Raw genomic sequence first — 24383 nt, 5'->3', positions numbered from 1 at the left:
ATGTCATGGAAAGATCAATTTGTGGGCAGAATAATTTCTCAACCTTTCAAAAGAAAAACAGACAGTCATATCTGAATAACGGAAATAACAAATTACTAACATTTTGCGACACACCTAGTACCTTTATAAAACTATTAAATCCGTCAAACCGAAGGTCTAAATATATCTGTCTGAGATCATTCAATTCTATACGTCCTTGAGCCTAAATCAATCGGAGTTGTATATATAACACATAATAGACACGTGTTAGATTGAGTAGACTTTGATGAGATAATAGCACGCAAGCAGACGACGACTTCCTTGAGCAAGTAAAGGAAGTGCAAATCATTCCCAGTGCAACACAACTAGCTTTCATACCCAAATCATATTGATATAGGGCTTGAGTTTCCTTTCAGGTAAATTACAATTGCTCCTCCTGCCATCTATAATCTCCGCATGGACTGCATTTCCCAAAAAAAGTTTATTCTCCATCTTTTCCCTCTTACAAAATAAACAAACAGTAATAAGAAAAATACACAAACGATGTGATGACCTCAAATCACGCCCAAATATTTAAGCGATTCGAATAAACTTGTCTTACAACTTTCAAAGTATTTAGCATATATACATATTCAACAAATCACAACAGCCCTAACACGAGTATAATAAAGTAGCTTGACAGAGTGGCAGAAGCGATATATAGCTTAAGATTCAAAACGTCCATGATTTTGTTTTGTGTTTAGAGATGTAATGTCACTTGTATACTGTAATAGTATGGTTTGTCATTTGTCCGAAATGCATGTCCGAAATTTATGTAACTCATAAATCAATATACCTGTTTGAAGTAAGTAGATGGAATTTCCACTGCTGCATCACATTATTATAATCCTTAGTAATTGTATGAAATATCTAGCAAATGCTTTCTCCATAACTCTACCAGATTAACTCGTAGTTTTGAGTGCCAGCATTGAGTCAACGCTGTGCACTTGTCAAACTTGTCCGCCATTTGCATTCTGTAGGTTACAGCGTAGTAAATTATTCAAATCAGTAAATCGAGTCATTTCTACATTTAAATGTGATGTTATATTGTATTTATATATGATTTATTGTATTGTTTTAAATTCATATTAATATGTTGTGTGTTATTTAAGGTATCACCCCAGATCTCTAATGCTGGGGAGCACTATTTCACTATTGTTCTTGCGGAATGCTGGTGTAATGCTGGGCTCACTTATCTTATAAGCATCACTGTTTTTCTTCAAAGAAGTTAATGCTGCATTGTATTGTTAAAGAGTATATGTTAATTTCTCTACTTCAAGACCTTATATTCACCTTTTAAGTGAATATTATATTATTTATGTTTCATACAAAATATGAGCCGCATTACTCAGCCAGCGTTGCTGGTGAAAATACCCAATTCTGATTGGTTGCCAGCAACGCCAGCATCAGCAACCACTATATAAGGCGATGAATTTTTGCGATGGAGTCAGTTGTCAGTAGTCACTCGTCTGTAGTCAGTCATCAGAGTAACCTACACTTGACTAAACCAGCCATGAAAAAGTAATTTCTACATTATATAAAATTCAAACTATATTTAATAACTTAATTAACTACATATATACCTACAAAAATACTACTAGCATACTTAAACAATTAAAATACATAACTGACTACTGGTTCCATTGCTGACTCGTGTAATAAGTAATTGACTAGAGAACGTGAATAAATTAATAGAAATCCTGACAAATCTTGAGTTTCAATCTTGAATGATTAGAAATTTGAACCGCCCGGCTTACAATACTTTTGTATTATTTCCATCAAAGCTAACCCTTTAATTGTGCTGAAACTGTGCACATTTGGAATTTAAAAAAATATGTTGAAATCAAGATTGTTTGAACCAAGAAAACAAAACATCTGTTTAAGTACAAGTTATTTTGCGTATTTGAAGGTAGAAATAATGCTTTTTCGTCTTATTGCATATTTTATCAACCTATCCTTAAATATAATATATACATACGATGCGTCGTAAGTTACTTTCATTCTTTTAACACTGCAGGTAATTGGCAAAGTCAAAACCTTGTTGCCTACATTGGAGATTCATCAATGGGAAACCAGTACTTAACACAGCTGAACGACCCAGACAGATCCAAGAATGGCCTGTTCATACACCTTGATCCCCCTCGACTGGCGCAGTACATTCAATTTAAGAGGTCAAATGACCGCTTTATGACGATATGTGAGGTTGAGATATTAAAAACAGGTACAAGCATGTTTAAATCTCAAATGATACATTAAAATTGAGCTTATGTCATTTTCGGACATACGACTATTCTTTTTCAAAATCAGTCGTATAAAATAAAAGAGTAATAAAAGATACACCATGATGCAAAAATAAAAACGGTTCATTTTTGTGGCTGTAAAACTATTATTCCAACTAACATGCCACATGCTTTGCTCACACGGCCTGTAAACGCCAGCTCCACCACTTTACGGTGGTGCAAAGAAAAAGAGCTGTCGACACTTCCGTGGTGGAGCTGTGCCCTATGTTTACATGAACAATCGTGAGTATGACTTATATTTTGTTTGATAATTTCATTTAACGGACATATTTCGAAAATCGGAGAATGTGGTACCGTGTAAGAACACTTCTGGTGTAGGCTGGTTACTATGTCGTTTCAATATTGTGCAAACTGTGGTGCCAGGAGCTTTTCTCCCGAATCAGACTTGTATGCCCGGTTATGAGGGAGGTATTCTTGCATACCGGACGTGTGTTTCCGGTCATTTGACCAGTGCTGGAAAAACGCATCTTACACCCCCCATGTAATATGAGTTACGCGCAACATTGCGCTTCTTCTTATTTCTTTTGTTGTATGGTTTATGAAAAGTACATTATTTCATTTCAATAAAGCGCAATCAAATAAATAAGTATGCAATTAATTAAAACATATAATGAATAATCGTAAAAACGCGATTTAAATAGTTACCATTTGACATCAATAATGATTTAAAATTACTGCGCTTTATGACGTCAGTAAACAAGGTTTCACGCGCTTTTTGGTAAAATGTACAAAAGTGCGTTTTCTACGTCAATTCTTACACAAACTGATAATTTTAGAATTGCAAGAAAAAATATAAATCATGTTTTTCCGGTCCGGACCGAAAAATCCGTCCTTCGGTCACGCTGCGTGGCCTGTAACTCGGCAAGCCTCGTTACCGGCTTACAAGCGTGCACTCGGGTCGGATTTTTCCATCCATACCGGGCACACATGATAGATACTTATAGTTCTATGGTAAAATTAACAGCACCTAGCCGTTTGTTTTCGAAATAGTTTTAAGTAAGGTTAAGATAATTCGCAAAGAGTTTCGTTTCCGCAAGTAGTATGCATAACCAGCATAATGGTCAATGAATGATAAACATAGCAAATTAAGTATTTATTCCAAAAGCGTTAACTTTTTATATTACTTCATACGCAAAACATACTCGATAGCGCCACCACTACTCGACAGCGCCACCACTAGGGCAACAGCGCCACCACTTTTATAAATATGTGCATTTTTCCTTTTTAAGAAGTGCTTATTATGTTTGGTTGTGTTCCGGCTTAGGTACAATACATAACAGTTATGTTTGCATGCGTGAGAATGTTCTTACGGGGTGTGTAAGCACCGAAATGTACTTGCTATGCAATCATATCTCAAAATATGCACAAGTCTGATTCGGGAGAAAAGCTCCTGGCACAGTTTGCACAATATTGAAACGACATAGTAACCAGCCTACAGTAGAAGTGTTCTTACACGGTACCACATTCTCCGATTTTCGAAATATGTCCGTTAAATGAAATTATCAAACAAAATATAAGTCATACTCACGATTGTTCATGTAAACATAGGGCACAGCTCCACCACGGAAGTGTCGACAGCTCTTTTTCTTTGCACCACCGTAAAGTGGTGGAGCTGGCGTTTACAGGCCATGGCTCAGTAATCGTAGAAACGTGCCTAGCTAATTGATTTCTTACACTAGTGAATATGGAAAAACATTTAGACAAAAACTAGCTTTATTGGAACCCCGATGAACTAATGCCATTAATTAAAACACTGCAGAGTAAATGAAGGTTTCGTAAATACAATAAATAATTATACAAAATTCAATATAGAGGATGAGATAAACTACTTGTTCTTATACATTAGCATTACAAGCTTAATTTAAAGCTTGCAATAAAATTCGTATGCGAATTGTTTCTTTACCATCTTTCGTACAAAACGCACACTAAAAAACTTTCATAATTGGTCATCTAACAAATTGGTCACCTAACATTTTTATGTAATAGAAATAGCGAAAATGATAAAGATTTAGCTGATCGAGTTGTTTGTGTTCAACATATCGCAAAGGTTATAAAGGTTTCCAAACAATAAATAATGTTTAAATCATGGTTCAAATTAATGTTGAATAGCAAAAACAATTGGAAATGAATTTGTTAAACAAAGTAAACTGTAAGATGAGATGATATAAAAAATAATCCTTGGAGTGCGAAGGTCGAACTGTATGACTTTTTTTTATTACGGTATGACGTTATTACAAATCAGACCGTGATAGATACACTGCAATAATGTTTCAACGGAATTTTGCAACCAGTGTTATACCCTCAATATGGCGATTATCTACAAACTGCCCATTTGGAACTCCTCGGCCATTTTCCATCGAATATATGGACGGTTTACCATGTCAAAAATCTTTAAATTTAACTACGCTGTAAATTGATCGCGTAGTTATTTCAATTTTAAAAGTTAAATTAAAGACTTTACAGATGTTAATTATTTATACAATAATGCACTTCACTGACAATCAATATAAACTTAAATATACAACGTACACGTTTAAACAAGACAAATTATTAATAATATTATTCAAAACTTTTCCAACTTTTTCTACTGATGTACCGGCATATATCCGAGGTTGTTTTCGATGGTAAATGGCCGAGGAGTTCCGAACGATAATCAGCCCGATCTTAAAAGACCTTAACTCGGACATGAAAGTGCCCATGAAATACAGAGGGATAAGTCGCCCATCTGGCTTTAGTAAACTGTACACCTCATTGCGGGATAAGCGTGTGGTGGATATTTTGTACATGACAAATTAGCCGATTTGCAAAATGGGTCTCGAGCAAAGGGGTCTTAAAAGGAGCAATCGTTTACCATAAATAGCAAGATTAGAAATAAAACAAAAGTCTACAATGCATACATAGATTTGAAACTCTGTTTTGAATATGTTGACAGTGATTAGCATAAGCTCTTTTACATACCACTGACGAGGTTGCAATTTGTCCCCATAATTATTGTCAGCGAAGTCATTGTTTTTTAGCATTCTTGATAGGTGATCGGAAACTCTCCATGCTTCTAATCATTATATTGTCAAAAAGATACACGATACAAGAACAATTATTTCACGTCGGATATACATAAATTACAACAACAGTCATAATGCCGATTTTAAGAGGATTTTCAAGCTATATTACATCAGGAGTATGTGTGGTGTAAGCTATTGAGCACAAACGTTAGCCAATACAAATCCATCCACTTGCGAAAAGGAAAAACTCAATGCGGTAACTTGCGTTCAAGATAGGGAATGACGTTCTGGATACGTGAGATATTTCATGAAAAACGTGACCATTCAATATTTCTGGACTGTCGGTTCTAGGTTCAAAATATTCAAAACTGGTGTTAGTTAATAGTAACTCCAAAGTCGATCGCACTTAAACTATTTTATGCAGTGAAGATATTAAGAGTAGTATAATACGACGTAGTCTGAAAATACAGAAATAATAATCATAAGCATAATATAAAGAATTAATACATAGTAATTCACATATACTATGCATAGCAATGAATTAATGACTTCTAAACTGATTATAAGTCCTAACAACTATTTAACAAGAGTGAATAGTTTAGCTGAGACAATCTAGTGACCGCGATTATTGCTAAAATACATTGAAAACCTATAAAACACATAAAACACAAGACTAACAAAGCAACAACACATTTTACATACCGATTGTGGATCAAAAAGGCAATAACTTTAACGCTATGCTGCTATCTGCATCTCTCGCTCTGTGCCCGTGTTAGTCTGTCTGGTTGTAAAATAAGGAGGTGATAAGTGCACAGAAGAATGTGGTATCTTCATATCAAGAATAAACAATATATATTGACATGCCGCCATGTTGAATTGTAAAACCATACAATTACCACAATTTTAACACAAAGAACAATTCGACTGCAATCATTTAAGGAATGAATTGCGGGGTTGGTGTCATTATCGGGGTATGAACGCAATTGGGCTTGTCAAGGTGTGTGGAGTCTGAAAGACTCCACGCGTACTTTGACCAACCCTAAAAGGTCACATAGGTCACTTTACCTTCTATCATCATGGTCAAAGGGAGATAATCACAATATGATCTCAATTCAGACCTGGTTACAAACGTTCAATAGTGAAGCCTTGGGGGAGGGAGCCGGGCGCGCCCTAGGTTACATTATCAGCAAATGCACAACCATAATAGATTTGGTTTTAACATTTGAAAAAGGTGTGTGTGTGTGTGTGCGTGCGTGCGTGCGTGCGTGCGTGCGTGCGTGAGTGCGTGCGTGCGTGCGTGCGTGTGTGGCTGTGGGTGTGTGTGTGTGTGTGCGTGGGTGTGTGGGTGTGGGTTCGTGTGTGTGTGTGGCACCAGTCATCGGCTACTGCTCTGCAGTCTCTGCCTTATAAAAGTACCAACATATTGACAAAGTACACAGGGTGATGTGGTTTTGCCTCGGGAGTCCGTAGGCTCACTCCCGTTCTTGCCATAGTCGGAGACACGGGCTGGCGAATCGGCGAATTACTATGAAAGCGTTTAATATTGAATTTGCAACACATTCTTCTGTAAACAATTTGTAAAATAACGTAATTCTAGAGATGGGCGCTGTAGGCATTTATGGCTACTTTGAATTTAAATGTATTGTTTATATATCCTACGTTGGTAATCATCTTGGTGTTTTTTCCAATCGAAAATGGCAAACACATTTGCATCATTTGTTACCTAAGAACACTCAAACTATTTAAGGACATATTTAAGCTATAAAACTACCTCAGCTTAATCTTGTGCAAAAAATAAACGCTCTGTTTTTTTAGTTCTGGTATGGAATTTTCGGTCGTTTATTTTTTGGTGAATCTGTGTTGCAAAAATTAAGTAGCTAGTTCTGTGAAAGTCCGTCAACTGAAGACAAAAAAAAAAGCATTTCCTGTTTGACTGTAGTCTATACATTTATATTAGAAATATACACTTCTACGTTTTTTTCAACCGGGACATTGACACGAATGTTAATTAAAACTTTTAACTTTTTAAATTAATTCAAAATATCCACGTAAGCTAGTTTATTTTCATATTCATATCTTTTCTACGAGAAAAAAAGATGTATGGATAGAAATAACATCTATTCATATAATTGCCTGATATAAAGTAACATTTTTATGAAAACCTTATAGACATAAATTGGATATGTATCACTAGAAGTACATGTTATAAAGTCAATAAAAGTTCAGGCCATTGAAAAGTAGACATATCTGGATGACGTGTACACGTGCAAAAACTAGAACATGTAGCATTACACAACCTGTTTATTATAAGCTCCTTCAGTTGTAACTTTGCTTTTTACTGTTAAGTTTCATTTCAATGAATAACTGTTGTTAATGTCAAGAAAACAAATTGGGATCTTCTTCATATTCAAATGTGGAATGTAGTAACTTATCCTTTAACATTTGCTGCAGAATGCCCTTGTGGAAAGTTTGGTGACAGATGTGAACAGACATGCCACTGTACTACGTGCTGCGATAGTTTAGATGGAAAATGTACACGATGTAAACCAGGATATAGTCCACCGACTTGTGAAACAGGTCAAAGCAGATCGGTGTTATTTTATGCTTGATAAAATTTATTTTTAAAATATCCTGTAAATTAACGTTGAATATAATATTATGATTCGTATGTTAAAGCAGCACACTGTATCGCTTGTTTGATAAAATCAAGGCAACTGAAATGTTAACAGATCTGAAATTCTTAAAGGGAATATTGCACTACCACCCTATTTGTATGCCCGTTAGAACTGATACTGTATGACCATATTAATTATTAATAAAACGATAAAGTTTCTTTTGAAACGAAATAAAAATGTTACTTTGCGATATGTCAAGAATCCAATACGTTTGGCATGGCTCCACACCACCTTCCTTTAAATATTCATAACTGTTAAAGCAATGGATATATTTACTACGGGAGTATACCAACTTAACAGTCATATCACGTGGAATAACATATAATTTTAGTTTAGATTACAAACTGAATCCCATATAGGAAACAAATATATTTTTCGCTAGTATTGACTCATTTAATCCTATTCGGACTACGCTGTGTTCACAGAATGCATGAATGGAACATATGGACAAAACTGCAGCCAAAATTGCAATTTAAATTGCTTGTACGCCCACTGCAACGCAGTGACTGGATCTACATGCGTGGAGGGTTGCAAGCCCGGATATGATTTCTTGGCAAGCAAGGATTGTTCTAAAGGTATGAACATTATAAACCACATTTAACTCAACCGTAGTGAAATTTGTAAATTTATTTCCAAAAGTTTTGAAAATTCATTTTTGCTTTAAATAGTCCTGTTTGGTAGTCTTAGTACCATGTCTGATATATGATTTTGAAGATTTATATATTAGTTTGAACATTCGATTTATGAGCGTGTGTGTACTCTGTTGGCGATCCATTGTTGCTTATAGGGCACATTTCTATTTAAGCTATGTCATTGCAATATAGGGCGTGAACTTAGTGACCGTTGTTTTATATGATCATAAAACTGTATTTTAGATGACTAAGGGTTCATAGTTCAATTCTTTAAGATATAATTTTATTTGAAAGACGCCTTACTTGAACTTTAGAGCTGCTGTGGTTTATTTTAGGCTGCCAAAATGGTTTTTACGGTAACTGTAGCCAACAATGCGGGAACTGCAAATCCCCGCCCTGTAACAAAGAAGACGGTAATTGTGTCGGAGGATGTGCTGACGGATTTAAGGGAATTAAATGTCAACTTGGTAAATTTGAGTATATTCAATAGTCTCCATTTTACATTTTAATGCATTTTTAAGAAAAAAGAGAAGAATATATATTAGTATTGCATTATATCTTATTGTACAATTTACTTCACAAAACTAGGTTATTAATGATATCCCATATATTTTTCCCAGTTTACCCCCAAATTCTAACCCTTTGGTCAAATCCTTTTTTTTATATATTTACTTGAAAATTCGTTGCATTTCATGTATTTACTTTTGAACGTGCAAATATTTTTTTCTTTATAAACATGGGCTAATATTTGGATTGAATAAGAGGCTAGTACTTGCAACCATTCAATGAAAAATCAAATTACATTTTCAATTCATTCAAAACACTGCTTTAAAGAGCATTCGGAGCTCCTCGGCCATTTTTATCGAAAACAACCTCGGATGTATATGGAATAAATACAACTCTAAAACACTACATTTAATTAATAATAAAATTTAAAAAAAACAAACGAACTACTTCAACTGATATACCGGCATACATCCGAGGTCGTTTTCGATAAAAATGGTCGTAGAGATCCGATTGCTTTAAAGAGTTGATTGATTTAAAGTTTATATGTAAAAATGGTCACCTTTATGGACGGCAAAATCGCATTTTCACTACACATTATAGTGCTGCTGTGAAGGAAATGACATAAAAGAAAATGTGTGAGTTATTGCTTATATATAAGAGTTTGGATCTCAGAAGGGAAGAGAAATACTATTCTGATTATGAAAATTTAATTGAAAAGGTCATTTTCCTGGCACATGACACTGTCCCTTTCCGTACAAATAAGGTGGTTGTGTCATTTCTAAACCAAAACAAGCATGTGCTCTTCTAGATTCCGGTCTCTATTACATTTTCTTATTTACTGGTCTCAAAATGTTCTTTTTGGAGGCAGTGATATAATTCTTAAACTTTATTTTCTATGAAACAAATTCCTTCAGTGCCTTAAACATTTACCAAGGTCATACGATTCTGAGGTTTTAGACAATTGCTACTAGGATTACAAAAATGATTTTGTGTACGTTCGGCATATTTATGGGGTTAAAACAAAGTGGTTCCGTGTAATGTTTATTGTTTTGTATGTCATTAACCAGCAATTTTACTTTCTGAAGTACCCACTTACATTTTAGCTTGTTTGAAAGGAACTTATGGCGAAAACTGCTCCGGCAATTGTAGTTCGTTCTGTGTTGATGGATTGTGCAACCATATCACCGGAGTTTGCGGTAGAGGTTGTGTACCCGGGTATGATTATAAAATGGATCCACAGTGCAATTACCGTAAGTATAAATCTCTCAAATGTGCATACCTTTAAAATCCAATCCGCAATAGATTTTATTGTAAATTATTCAATAATGTTTTCCAGTACTGTATATTTCTATGAAGAAAAAACGGAATTTCTTTTTAAAAGTATTTTTTTATATATTTCATAGCATGTCAAGATCGGACGTATGGAGCAAATTGTACTCACGTTTGTGGACACTGTCGGAACCCAAAAAGATCGTGTGAAAAAAGTACCGGTCAATGTGCGAACGGATGTGACTTAGGGTTTTCTGGAAAAATGTGCAAAGAGCGTACGCTTTTGGTTAATTTATTCATTCATAATGTTTATACATGCGTATATTATTTGTCAATACTATCGATTTATATGGATTCAAACTATCTTTCGTAAAATATTCAGGAAACTAAAAAGGAACATTAAAATCATTTTCGCATTCCCTAGCTTGCGTGAACGGGTATTTCGGATACAACTGTTCTTCGCCATGTCATTGCAATGGCTCCGATTTCAAGTGTGATACCCGCTATGGCAATTGCTCCAGTGGTTGTTCATTCGGATATGGTGGATTCAACTGCAGTATAGGTGTGTGTGTAGGGGGGGGGGGGTGCGTGCGTGTGCGTGTGCGTGTGTTTAAGGATGGGTTTCCGCTTTGTTTCGTGTGTTTATGCTGTGTTAATGCAGGAAGGCACGCGAACAATTTCCAAGATAGTTGAAAGGAATATTATAATTATATTTTAAGAAATTTCCGACACTACTTAAATATGTATTTTACTACAGCTGTGTATTTATTGTTAAAGAAAGATATTTGACAACACACATTCGTAAAACGAATAGCACATTATTGTAACTTAATTATCCGCTTATCCAATCGACGAGCTGTATTTCAACAAACAATGACGCCATAACCCTTATAGGTTAAATACCTTTCAGTTGGTTCTATACAAAGCACTAGGTGAAAGTAAATAAACATAATGAAAAATGATGGTGTGTTTTAAATCCATCCATTTACATTGTGATTAATGTATGTTTTATATAAAAGATATAAAAACAAGTGGTCATACAATACATAATTTGTTGAGCATTTTTTTATAATTGATTGAAACGAGCCTTTGCGATATTTTATTAGTAGTAAACTAGTTTACAACAGGCATTGAATATTTAGTACTTCGATAATTAAAAGCGCTAAAGACATAAAACAAACTATATAGCAAAACGATTTGTCACAGTAGATTTCATTGTTTTATTGAAACGCTATCTACTTTTATAATACTTTCTACATTTACAGCCAAGATAATTAAGTACTAGGCTTAATCATTAAGAATTTCAACTTTCGCGGGTGTTTAAAAGTCAGCCTACTGCCACTCATCCGATACACACTCCCTGCGTCAGATTTTGCGTTGACATTGTATCAGCCAACGAGGTAGTATTCTAAGACAGTAAGATCACCTGAAGTAATACTTTTATGATGACGAAGAAGTCGTCTAACCCTTACATGACTTCTTGTCAAAGGCTATTACACCAAATATATGTCGACTAAATTGTTATGCAATAAAGATAGTTATTGCCGTTAAAGAAATATAACACTTTCAGATTTGGATATCATTCAAAGTGGCGCTGTGAGCCCGCGTGCTAATCAATCAAGCCAGTATGATGAATGCAAGGCTGAAAAGGCTATTGATGGATTGCTCTTCACTAGCGATGCTGAAATATGCGGTACCTGCAGTGCCACTTCTGGAAATGAGCCACCACAGTGGCAGCTGGATTTAGGAAGAAAAGTCCTTTTACAAGGATACAGAATCTATGGCCGAAATGGTGGTAAGATAGCGTTATAATAATAATAATAATAATAATAATAATAATAATAATAATAATAATAATAATAATATTTTGGATCGAGCCCTTAAAGGGTTATGGGTTTTTTTACTCAAGGAAAATGACTCGAGCATGACTAACATCAACGTATATATGTTGCCGCAATGGAGCTTAAATTTAATTGGTATACATAGGATCTTTCACGAGTCTCGTATAATGTACAAATTAATTACACGAGTTCAGAAAAATTGTAAGTCAGCGTTTGGTTTTATATGATAACGGTAGATTATTTTTTATGACGTGATTTTTTCGTTAAAAAATGTAAAGGAAACTTACCTATCGGAGCTGTGCTGCATCTGAGCCAAAACCCACAAAGCCATGTCCTTTCCCGCGTTACATGCATTGCAGATATGTTATAGGCGGAATGATTAAAAAAAATCCGATATATTCCGTTTATAAGAAGATTGCATTCTAAGACGATATCGCACCATAAATATTATACGTTTTACGAAAGTCTTTAAATTGTGACGTCATATCTAGCAAGCCATTACTTCTTTTTCCGTTTAAACACATTTAGATGGAACGTGACCCTGATCGATGTTTTACGTATTTATGTTCGAAAATTTGTATAAAAATAAAACGGGCATATTCCCAATTAGTGACTGTTTTTACATTTTCAATATCAAAACAGTTTTGAAACTTCGAGTCTTCAAAACTTATCAGTGAAGTCAATATTCAGACGTCTGTAATTTTTAGCGTCCAAGTTGCATTACCTGATATTTTCACCAATTTTTAGTTTACCGCGATAAAATTTGACCCTCCAGTTGGTCCTCCTCTTTTTCTTCTGTTAAACGTATTATGTAAAATTTCGCGGGAAGAACGGTGTCGTGTTTATTTTATTTTTAAAAAGCTGTTGATTTTTTGATTTTTTTTTAATACGATTACGATTATAATTATTTCAAATGTTATTTCAAATCGCCTGAAATCAAGGAAAGTGTATCTTACCTCTTCTTCTTTTGCACAATATCAATTAATCCAACCCTTTTATCCGTACACGCACATACAAACAGGCATACACAAGCACGCACGCTCTCGCACTCACACATGCGTGTGCACGCACGCATATATGCACGCACGCACGCACGCACATACGCCCGCACACATATACACACACTCACATGTATCTCAATACATTTGTTTACTTATGAATACAAACTACTCCAGGTGTTTGGACGACAGACCGCTTTTGGCAATGAATTGCATCATGCCGATTGTTCCCTTACAAAGTTATAGCCTTTAATATTTAAGTGATATCAACAATTTTTAATAATAACAACCATGTCTTCGATTAAAACAAAGAGTGAGACTTTTTCTGAAATCTTAAACTTTATTTATATCACTGCAAGCGCCTCAATATTTGCTTCTGTAGCATGGACATAAAATGTATCGCTAAAAGATGTTTTTTAGAAATATGCGGAATGATATTTTTCTGACCATATATATAGAGAGATAATATATTACATATACGTTAATTGTGTAATACCAAAATAAAACACCGTGATGTTAATATTAGATTGAAACAATGTATAGCCATACACTATTATCCAGATGAGGCAGGGCAAAGCAGCAATTTTGATGTCTACGTCTCAAACAGATCAGCAGACAGGGAATACGTAGAACATGTCGACTCAACTGCAAATGAAGACGGATATATAAACAGATTTTCGCTGCCAAGAATCATACAGTTTTTAACCTTAACTAGAAAACAAAGCAGTTTTTTGACAATATGCGAAGTAAAATTATACTATGGAGGTACGTTTATTGTAGTAAGGGATACATATCGTAATATAAACCTGTTTTCTTTGGAATCGATGGTCACATTCCATTTGATAGGAACTTTGTCTCAATTTTTTGAATATTTTTGTTCTTTATTTACCAGTCAATACATGTTACAGAATGCGAACGTGACAAATTTGGGGAGGGGTGCGTCCACGATTGCCACTGTGTAGATGGAGAAATGTGTGACGGTGTTACAGGTGAATGTGCCTCACAGAACTGTAAACGAGGGTGGACAGGATCCTCATGTAACTCTCGTAAGTAATGATATAACCGACCATACTGAAAACAGAAATTCATTGAAAATATGCATGTACAGTTTCAGTCAAATCCTCTTGTAGAAATACAAATTCTGAACATACTCGAAGGGTGAAATCGTCGAACATTTAAGAGAAGAACTTCTTGAAAAAGATCATGGCTTGTGACATAATGCCGAGAAGGTTTTTAAAATTAAATGAGATCAAATGTGCGTAAAGTAGCGATACGTAACAACTATTAAGTAAGATATCCTCAAAAACTGTAAGGTTCAGTCAGGTAGAGAAACGACACTTCATTCACATAGGCATAGCGGGTTAGCTTTATTTGTTTCAGCCCTCGTCAAAGATCGAACACCCTTTCCATTCGGTGCAGTTGCAGGAGGGGTAGTCGGGCTTCTCTGTGGTGTCGCTGTCATTGTGGGCTTAGGATTTTTCTTCTACAGAAGAAGAACTCGGTAAGCCATTACTCCCAATGATTATGTTTTGTCACAAATGAGTAGCATATGTAATTCGGTACAACTATTTAATAAAAACAACTAACATTCGCACGTGCGATGATCTTTTATTTCACAGAAAACCACCAACAACAAAATCGAGTCAAACGTACACAAACGCTGAGTTTGGTACACCAAAACGGAACGTTTCCTACGCATCGAAGAACATTTCTGCACAAATCTCGGGAGGTAAGCGAATATTTATATTGAAGTTTACTGGATACGAGATAAGTACTGCAAAACATTTCTTAATATTTGATGCAGAAATAATATATGTTTTTAATCAATAATTGTCGAACTCGTTTGACTTTAATGATCATAATAAACAAAAACCATGATTTGTGTTAAGATAAAACATATTAGCGATATTTTGGTGCGTTTTAACTGGAGAATGTTTGGCCATGTAGCTCTTAATAGAAAAAAAACATTTATAAAGGTTAATAAATGTTGTGTCTGTGCACATGTGTTTTATTTGTTTTGATATTTTAGATAAAATATCTTAAACACGATATTGCATTAAAATAGAAAAGAGCATTTTTTTTGCATCAATCATAAAGAGACAATCAAAACACAAAAAGACTTTGTGTATACATAAAACATATTAGCGATAGTTTAGTGCTTTTTAACTAATGAATGTGTGGCCACGTAGCTATTAATAGGAAAAAGGGTTATATTTTTGTATGTGCACAAATCATAGGCTTTTTATGATTTAAGTCAAATTAAAGAAATGAGTTAAACATGGTATTGCATTAAAGAATTGTGCGCCGTTAAAGAAACAATCAAACACAAAAAAATCGTATTTTGATTATCACTTACAGATTCTCTTTTAAGAAACGTTTTTGTTTAAGATCTCTCCTCCAGAAGCATTTCTAAATACGTATACACCTTGATAGAACACATTTACCACAGACCGTTTAAAGTAAGACGATAACCAACTACACAAACTATATTTCAGTTGTACATACGACGGACGCAGATAATCAATATTATGAGTTTGGAAATTTAATACCTGGCATTCAGATTCACAATCTTTGGGATTACATCAAAGACCACAAGGAAAAAGGAAGCCAACACTTTAATGACGAGTTTGCGGTAAGTTATCGAAACGCGTTTGTGTGTGTGAAGTAAGTAAGACTGGTGGTGTTAAATATTTTAATGGTTAACGGATATAACTAATAGTTATCCCCCATTATTAGTGGACATTAATTGGATATCCGACTGTGTAAATAACGTGTACACACGACTTCTCCGGCCAAGAGGTTATAGTGTGTATTTATATAAATAACACATTTTTTTTCGGCCCACAGAAGCTTCCAACTGGACTGGTTCATCAACACGAAGTGGCTGCAAGAGAACAATACAAAGGGAAGAACAGATACAGGGAGATGTACGCATGTAAGTCTCATAAGAAGGTACATGTGACGAACGCTGACAGCTAAAAGAATCACGCTCAAATCCAAAGTACAAAATATTTATTTGTTACCATAAAAATAAAAGATACCTATATTGTACATTGAAAATACACAAGTGGTCAACTTGAATAGATAACATAAATATGCCATTTGAGCAACCATAAGTGGGAAGCGTGTATAATTGATTACAAAACATGATAAAATTCAAACATAGCCGTTCAAAATATTATTTTATATTAACGTTTGGGAAGGTCTGTATCATTAAGATGACCATTACTGTATTTTATGTGATAGACGACCTTATCCTGCACACAAACAGGCATTTTGTCATAATCTTCGTTTTTGCCCTGTCACCCATGCATATAATCCTTATATTTAGATGACCACTCCCGCGTGCCATTACGGAAGGAAAGGGATGACGACTGCGATTACATTAATGCGAGCTACATAAACGTAGGATTATTTTTTATACACATGTAAAATAATGTCAGATAAGATAACAATTGATAACAAAAATAAGATAAAAAAAAAAAAATCATATCAGCAGCATGACAATCAACTACTGCAATTTGTTTTATTTCTTCTCTTTGCAGGGTTATGGTAACGTTCGAAAGTTTATCGCTTCTCAAGGTAATACATTAAGACCTTTTTCTACGACATTTTATCAACTGACATTAAAATAAACTTCCTATACAGATATAAATTAATATTATGTCAGAAAATGCTTTATTTATCTAAAACTTATGCTATCTTTAGTAGTATTACATTATTTTTCTCTGATACAGTTAACATTTGCAATATATGACTATTAAAAAGGTATTGTATTATTGCTGAAGTTGTGCATACGTCTTTTCTTTAATACTTGGGTTAAGGTCCAACCCAAAACATGATCGACGATTTCTGGCGAATGGTCTGGCAGGAGAATGCTGAAAAGATTGTAATGCTTACTAACCTGATTGAAATGGCGGCGGTAATATCAACTTGAATAACACTCTTATAAGTTGACAATCTATGATTATGTTCCTTATGTTATTGCCATTTCTTTTTAATATGTATTAAGCATGAATTTGCCTTACGGCTTTACTAAATAGTATAACACCATATTAGCATTTGGCAGATTTCACAAAAAAGGCAATTATTTGGCCCATTTCCTTTCATTTATTGTTATTGCATGTCAACATCATAGATACAGCAATTGCCTTTTCCAACCCAATAAGAACACCTTATAGAAGTGATTTGTATTAAATAATGAAAATATTGTGTTAAATAAGGTAAAAAAATGTAAAAATATGCCGATATTTAGGACAAAAAAGACAGAAAATCTTCCCGGTACCAATATACCACTTTTTTGAGGATGCTTTTCAGTAACATCTTGTAAGTATTTTATTCTTGTCTGTTGAATAATGTTTGCAAGAAATGTTAATTAAAACAATAATATATCTAAAATGATTGCATTTCGTTCGTAATATACTTAAATTTTCGGTAATTTCGCATGGTGATAACGTTACGGTAATCTGTCCTCCAATTGTTGTGTAACATTAGCAGACATGATCCACTGCTAACTGGTTTAAGCCTAAACACACCTTTATTAAATCACTGAAAACAAAGACTACTTGTCGGATAAAAACAGTGTTGCATGTAACAAGAAATTGGTCATTCCCGATCATAAAGTTTTTTAGGTCTAAAAATGGGTTGATGTTACGCAAAATCGATTCTGTCCCATTTTAGCATGACGATAGCAACTTTTCTATTCGTGAATAATTTACACCGACTGAGGGTTAACATCCGGGTAGCGATTACTTTTATATTGGATTGGTTCACAGTTGACATTGAAATGATAAAAAAAGTGGTGAATACCGTTGATAAAAACTTAATCCAAGTTTGGCTCATTCTGTCCTTCGATGTAACGTTAACATTATGTCACGCTAGCATTAAGACAAGCGCGTAATAAAGCGAGAAAATCATTGAAATTTGATGACTTTCCCAAAGTCAATTATTCGAACATAACAATGTCGTCTGTAAACTATCATTTGTAAGTATTCATTCATTAGGTACGTAGTTTATATTGAATTCATACCGCTTTTGTGTTTGGCATCGTTATTTATTGGACAGAATTAAGAATGCAAACGTTATAAAATGGACAGAAATATAGATGATAACGTGAAAAATGGACATAACTGCAAATGTTACATTGGACAGAAACCTTCTCTTTTTTATAAAACACATATTTATGTTTTGTTTTTTGTGATCTATTGTATGCTTTTGATACAAACTTAACTGTTTAATACTTAATCTGAATTTAATTAAGTAAACTGAATGCTTTTGTTATAATTGGGACAGAAATATGTTTGCTAATGTGACAAAAGGACTTTTCCCTAATGTTACATAGGACAGAAGCAGAGTTTGACATCACCAAGAGAGAATGCTTGAGATGAAAGTCAATATTTGTATGCTCATGTTGTGATTCATTGTGTTTCTTATTTGACAAATCTTATTTTTGACACAAACTTGTGTTATATATTGTATCTTTACCTTATTTTAGTCACCTGAATGCTAGTGTTACATTTTAGACAGAACAATGTGTGCTATTGCATGACAATAGGACATCTCCCCTTGTGTTACTTTTGGATTCCTGTTTGACCCCCCCCCCCACGAGCATATAAAAGTTGAAGAACATTGTTTCTGTGCTTATGAAATTGTTCAATCAAGTGACTGTTTTTTATTCAATTTCAAACTGTCCCAGATTAAATTAACTGAATGCCAGTGTTATATATATATATATACAATACAAAATACGATAAATTAGTTAAAGGCCTAGTTTAGGTCCATTTACATAATAAAACATTGAAAACTGCACAGCAAATTGGAGATCTGATAAGACCTTTTCTATTTTCCCTGAACCCCACCCCTGGAGATCTGATAAGACCTTTTCTATTTTCCCTGAACCCCACCCCTGGACCTAGGGTGTGTGGTTACAATTGACTGGTGCATTATGACCAGTGGTATTGTGGCGCATGTTGTTTCATGTGGAAGGAGTCTGTTGAATAGATTTACAGATAATAAATTGACGTTGTATTCTTGTAGTATTTCAAACAAAACTGTTTTTTGAATGTAGCGAAACAATAAGAAGTGTTAGTAAAAGTAGTATCTAAAATGATCTGTTGCTAAAAATTTAAAATGTTTGAATTCATGGCATTTACGTTCGAGTTTTTTGTTTTAGTTTGTAAGATTGTGAAGACAGCTCTGTGAATTTAATCTCTCAAATCTGCTCCCTTGGTAGAAAACATAACGTATTGTGTTAGTTTTGTGAGGAAATGAGAAAGTTCCCCTGGTGGGGATCAAACCAAACCCACGACTTCTTGTGTTAGAGGCAGACATATATAACTTAGAACACTCTCATATCTCAACAGAAAGTATGTAATAATTTAATTTCTTTTTCAGAACCATACCCTTGAAGACAAGAAGATGATGTGTAAATCGTCTGAATTGTTTGACTGTTGCAATTTACTTACATTAAACATTATTTTATAAGAATTGTCTTTCGCTGTGTCGGGTTGGATTATATGCAAGGTTACTGCAGGTGGGGTGGTTCTTGTTACAGGTTTTAAAGTTCTGGATGTTTGTTTGCCTTTTTTATGATGAGATCTTTTGATCAGTGTCCATGTCACTGTGTAGGCATATACAGTTTGGGGTAAAGATTTCTGATCAATCTCTTACTGTGTATTTGTACACAACCTCTGTAAATGGATCTTAATCTAATGCACCAGTCAATTGTAACCACGCCCCCCAGGCCCGGGGAATAGCCGGGACTTTCGGTCCAGCAAACCCTGGGTAAAATCCCCGCCTTGCGGGCACGAACTGATGGTAAAACCCTGGCCAAATGCCCCCCGCACCCCAGAGACTCTATATAAGTCAATATCTCCGCTAAATTTGGCACTAAGACAAAACCACCGCATTCACACGGCCCTTCGGGGCCACCTGGAAAGTAAAAACACGGCCCTTTTCCCCGGCTATCCCCAGTATACCCCCGGACCTGGGGGCCGTGGTTACAATTGATTGGTGCATAATTGCCTAATTGTCTTAACAGATCTCCGATCTGAGTATCCTGCTGCGCAGTATGGGATATTTTAAGATATAAATGGACCCTCAATGGCCCTGAGCCAATAAACCTACTGGTAAACACAGGAAATTGGCCCCTACTGTCAAACCAGTGTGATTAGAAGGAGATGCACAGCAGGGGATTATCATGCCAAATATTCCTTAAATTAGGCCTTAAAAGGGGGAGGGTCACTTTTAAAAGGCTTAAACTAGGTCTTTAAGACACACAACAGTCTGATCTTTAGTTCTATTGTTGGTTTTTCGTATTGGAAGTTATTCTATCCAGATTGGTATATTTTTTTACGAGATTGTTTAATCAAACTGCTACGGGAACAGTGTTTCCAGGATTCGTCATTCAGTCTGACACCATATAAACTTAGGTCAGCAGTGTATTCATAAATCAACATGAACAAAACTATATGAGAAGCAATAGATTTATATTGTAACAACAGGTTATTAAAATCTCAAATAAGTAAAACATTATAACAACATTTAAACTAAATGAAGAGTCAAAGAAACTATTTTCAACTGTAGAAGCTCATAAAATGTGTACGTCTGTCACACTGCATCTTCGTCAATCTTGTATGATTATTATGATTTTTATGTGATTATCAATTGACTGTGTTTATCAATCATTTATATAGTTTGTTTTATACTGTATCAAGCTCAAAGAGTCTGTGGTAGGTCTGTATTTTATTTTGTTGTGAAACATTCTGTCCAACTGCTAATGTGACATACTGCTAATGTTACTCATTCTGTCTTGTGCTAACACTAGCACATACTCGCAATTCGCAATTTATAATATATATGTTTAATATTAAAGGTAATGATAATTGCACAATACTAGAGACATTTATATCACCACAACAAAACATTTGTGTTTATAGCTTATCTGATCTGATATAAAAAGAAAACCTATGTTTGCAAAAAATATTTTCTGTCTTGTTGTCCAATTTGGGTTTGTTTCAATAAATTTATTTGAGAAAAACAAAACAATCTTTATTTTTTGTCTGTACAATCTGTTTTATAGATAAATGAACCATTTAGTGCAAGACAAAATACTTCTTTGGATCAAAATATTAAAAAAAAAGAGTTTTTACCAGCATTATTGTAACACTAGCACAAATGGTATGGTGATACAAAATTCTTTTTTTTTATAAAAATGCATGAATAAATCATTGCAAATGTTCTGAAATATGATAGATAAGAAATTGCTGTAAAAGATTATGTTGAAATCACAAATCTGCAATAAATTTTAAAAATCAATATTCGCCGGGAACATTTTGGTCACCAAAACGTGAAATCTGCCATTTGCTAAAAAATGTACTAGTTTATGATATATCAATATCAATATGAACATTTGAACAACGACCGACACCTATAGGTATTATAATGAATTTAGGAAAGTTTTCATTTATATCACCATGTCAAATATGTTTTACATAAATAGAACTGTTAATTACCTTGATATTATATATGCCATTCTATACAGGTAACACCATGCGCGTCATTCTGTTTGCAGTCACAGAAACAAGCATTTTACCTTGACATGCTAATTCAAGCTAACGTCCTGTTTACTATAATATAGATTTCTGCCTGCTGCGGTTCCTTTATACTTATTATAACCTTCTAGCAATGCCGCAAAATAGTTTATTTTTTTTATTTCTTATATTTTTATCAGGTAAAGTGCCTTCAATACTGGCCAGAAATGGAACAAACCTGCTCATTCGGTGGAATCGACATATCCATCACTGGTGTTGAGGAGTTTAGAGATTATGAAATTAGAACATTAATTGCTGAAAAGGTTTGTTCTTATACTTTGAGTATTTACCATTTACTTATTGTCATTAAATGTTGTTTTTTCTCAAACGATTTTAAACGTTTCATGTTTTCAGTGACAGATATGACAGTACTCATATGTTTTTCAGGCCCAAAGTGATTCCAGGCGAATTAAACAATATCACTTTAAAGCCTGGCCAGACAAAGATGTCCCTGACAATGGATGGTGTCTTGTTGAGTTTTTGAATGCTGTCGAAACACAGTCGACAAATGCACCTATCATAGTTCACTGCAGGTAAAAATGGACCAATCATAGTACGCTGCAGGTAAACATGGCCAAATCATAGTACGCTCCAGGTAAAAATGGACCAATCATAGTACTCTGCCGGTAAACATGCACCAATCATAGTACATTGCAGGTAAAATGCACCAATCATAGTACATTGCAGGTATAATTGGACCAAACATTATGCACTGCAGGTAAAAATGCATCAATCAAAGTGCATTGCAGATAAAAATGCACCAATCATAGTACATTGCAGGTAAAAATTCCAATACTTCAAGTTAGTCGAATAACTTGAACCTACATAATGATTATGCATTTCAATACGATTGGTACTTTTATGCAATTTTAAAGTAAGACCTTGAACTTACATTCCAAATTGGTCCTCTGTAAATATAAGATTAAAATAAAGATTGTAATTGTTTTATAGTGCCGGTGTTGGTCGGACCGGCACGTTTATTGCACTTGACAACCTCGTAGATCAGGCAAGGACTGAAAAATGTGTTAGACCGTTGCAAATGGTTGAAGCCCTGAGGCACCAACGAGTCAACATGGTTCAGACAAAGGTAGGCGTAAAACAATGCTATAAAAGGCTTAGATGTATACATGTATGTATTTGTGTAGAAGACCACTAGTTATATTGTCATTTGGCGCGATATTTCAATGTTAGTAGATAGGCGCTTACTCGAGAACACGCGGGAACGTCTTGAAATGTCGAGTGACCCGATATGTTAGTAACTCTGAAGTCTGATCTCGGACAAGTATCATTGTATGTAACTCCATGCCATGTAAACGTTTTATGATTTCCAATCAGGATCAGTACATATACTTGCACGAAGCGCTTGCCGAAGCTCTACTGATGGGCACTGATCACGTCTGGCATAGACAGTTTGAAGAGGTCCATTCCTTCATGATGGCAACAGAACCGGGAGAGAAACAAACAAGGATGGTTAAACAGTTTCAGGTCAGATGATGTTACTACCAAGTAAACAACGACTGCTAGATATTGTCCTTTTTATCAATTCTGAGATAGTAAAAAACTTGTGTAAAGCTATTGTTATTATTGTTTTGTTCCTTGTTCCTTGTTTCTTAAAGTTTATTTAAGCTCCATTATATAAACGTGCTTTTCTTTGGTAGTGACCAGGCCCCGTTTCAATAAAGATAGCTTAGGATTAAAGTCTTAAACTTCCAGCTGTAACCTAGTTGTGGCGTCAACTGCGTTTCAATGAACATATTGTAAGGCATAGTTTCTGACCGTACTTTGCGGGTGTAAATGATCATTTTAAGTAGCATAAGGTTTACGACTACGATATCTAATTGAAACAGGGCCCAGTACTGTATTTCTGTATTGTTGTTATTTATATCGTTGCTTATGTTTTGTACACTGCTTACAGTTGCTTGAACAAAGTCTTACAAATGAGGCTCAGCAGATGCAGGATGGACCAGAATATGGAAACATGGAAACAATTCTATCAGAAAGTATGAGTTTCAAATAGTGCTTTGCGTTTAATATGTGTTTTGTGTACACTGATATATCTTTAAATGTATTTTAAAAATAGCATTTACATATTTGTTAAACGAAGTGTTGTCATTAATTTCCCTCGTTAATTGTAGTTGACGCATATCGCCCGAAATTAAAGAAACGAGGTTCAAATTTTACACAACAGCTCGACGCAATCCTGTTGCCAGTAAGTATTCAGCGAACTTATTTAGTTGCGTAATTTTAAACAGAATTAACCCGGTTAAACTGTGTGTCAATTTTTCTGCATCCAAACCTTTGCATAAGTTAAATGTTCATAAAGTGAATCAAATCAATTTTCCAACAATGATCTAGATATCGTATGCTCAAAAATCAAAACAACCGTTGACTATATTGCTCCTATATTTTGATTCTATCGTTATGTGCTGTATACAGTTAACGTTGTCTTATTGAATAAACTAGATTTGTGCTACACAATTGTGATCAACATTTCGTCAAGCAACTGATAAAGGGCATATAATAAACATGTAAACTCAAATGCAAATGGTT

At 34.6% G+C, this 24383-nt stretch overlaps 1 protein-coding gene across 3 annotated transcripts in view; it reads left to right on the top strand.

Moving 5' to 3' along the window:
- Positions 1-24383, top strand: part of LOC128227739 (receptor-type tyrosine-protein phosphatase T-like) — a 36657-nt gene that overhangs the window by 5643 nt on the left and 6631 nt on the right. For 2 of the 3 annotated variants that reach the window (XM_052938546.1, XM_052938547.1), the window contains exons 4-26: positions 2036-2239; positions 7772-7897; positions 8421-8570; positions 8963-9094; positions 10238-10384; positions 10538-10678; positions 10828-10965; positions 11974-12198; positions 13804-14007; positions 14151-14288; positions 14623-14743; positions 14862-14971; positions 15738-15874; positions 16090-16177; positions 16574-16647; positions 16788-16824; positions 17067-17164; positions 21974-22096; positions 22221-22366; positions 22785-22920; positions 23169-23318; positions 23749-23833; positions 23969-24042. In XM_052938546.1, the coding sequence (XP_052794506.1) occupies positions 2036-2239; positions 7772-7897; positions 8421-8570; positions 8963-9094; positions 10238-10384; positions 10538-10678; positions 10828-10965; positions 11974-12198; positions 13804-14007; positions 14151-14288; positions 14623-14743; positions 14862-14971; positions 15738-15874; positions 16090-16177; positions 16574-16647; positions 16788-16824; positions 17067-17164; positions 21974-22096; positions 22221-22366; positions 22785-22920; positions 23169-23318; positions 23749-23833; positions 23969-24042 (2984 nt within the window). Of the gene's footprint in view, positions 1-1113; positions 1540-2035; positions 2240-7771; positions 7898-8420; positions 8571-8962; positions 9095-10237; positions 10385-10537; positions 10679-10827; positions 10966-11973; positions 12199-13803; positions 14008-14150; positions 14289-14622; positions 14744-14861; positions 14972-15737; positions 15875-16089; positions 16178-16573; positions 16648-16787; positions 16825-17066; positions 17165-21973; positions 22097-22220; positions 22367-22784; positions 22921-23168; positions 23319-23748; positions 23834-23968; positions 24043-24383 lie in introns of those variants that run through there. The other variant, XM_052938548.1, reaches the window with a different exon arrangement.

This window comes from Mya arenaria, chromosome 3 (genome assembly GCF_026914265.1).
Source record: "Mya arenaria isolate MELC-2E11 chromosome 3, ASM2691426v1".
NCBI lineage: Eukaryota > Metazoa > Mollusca > Bivalvia > Myida > Myidae > Mya > Mya arenaria.
Note: the sequence above shows the minus strand (reverse complement) of the source record. Positions and strands in the feature narration are given on the sequence as shown.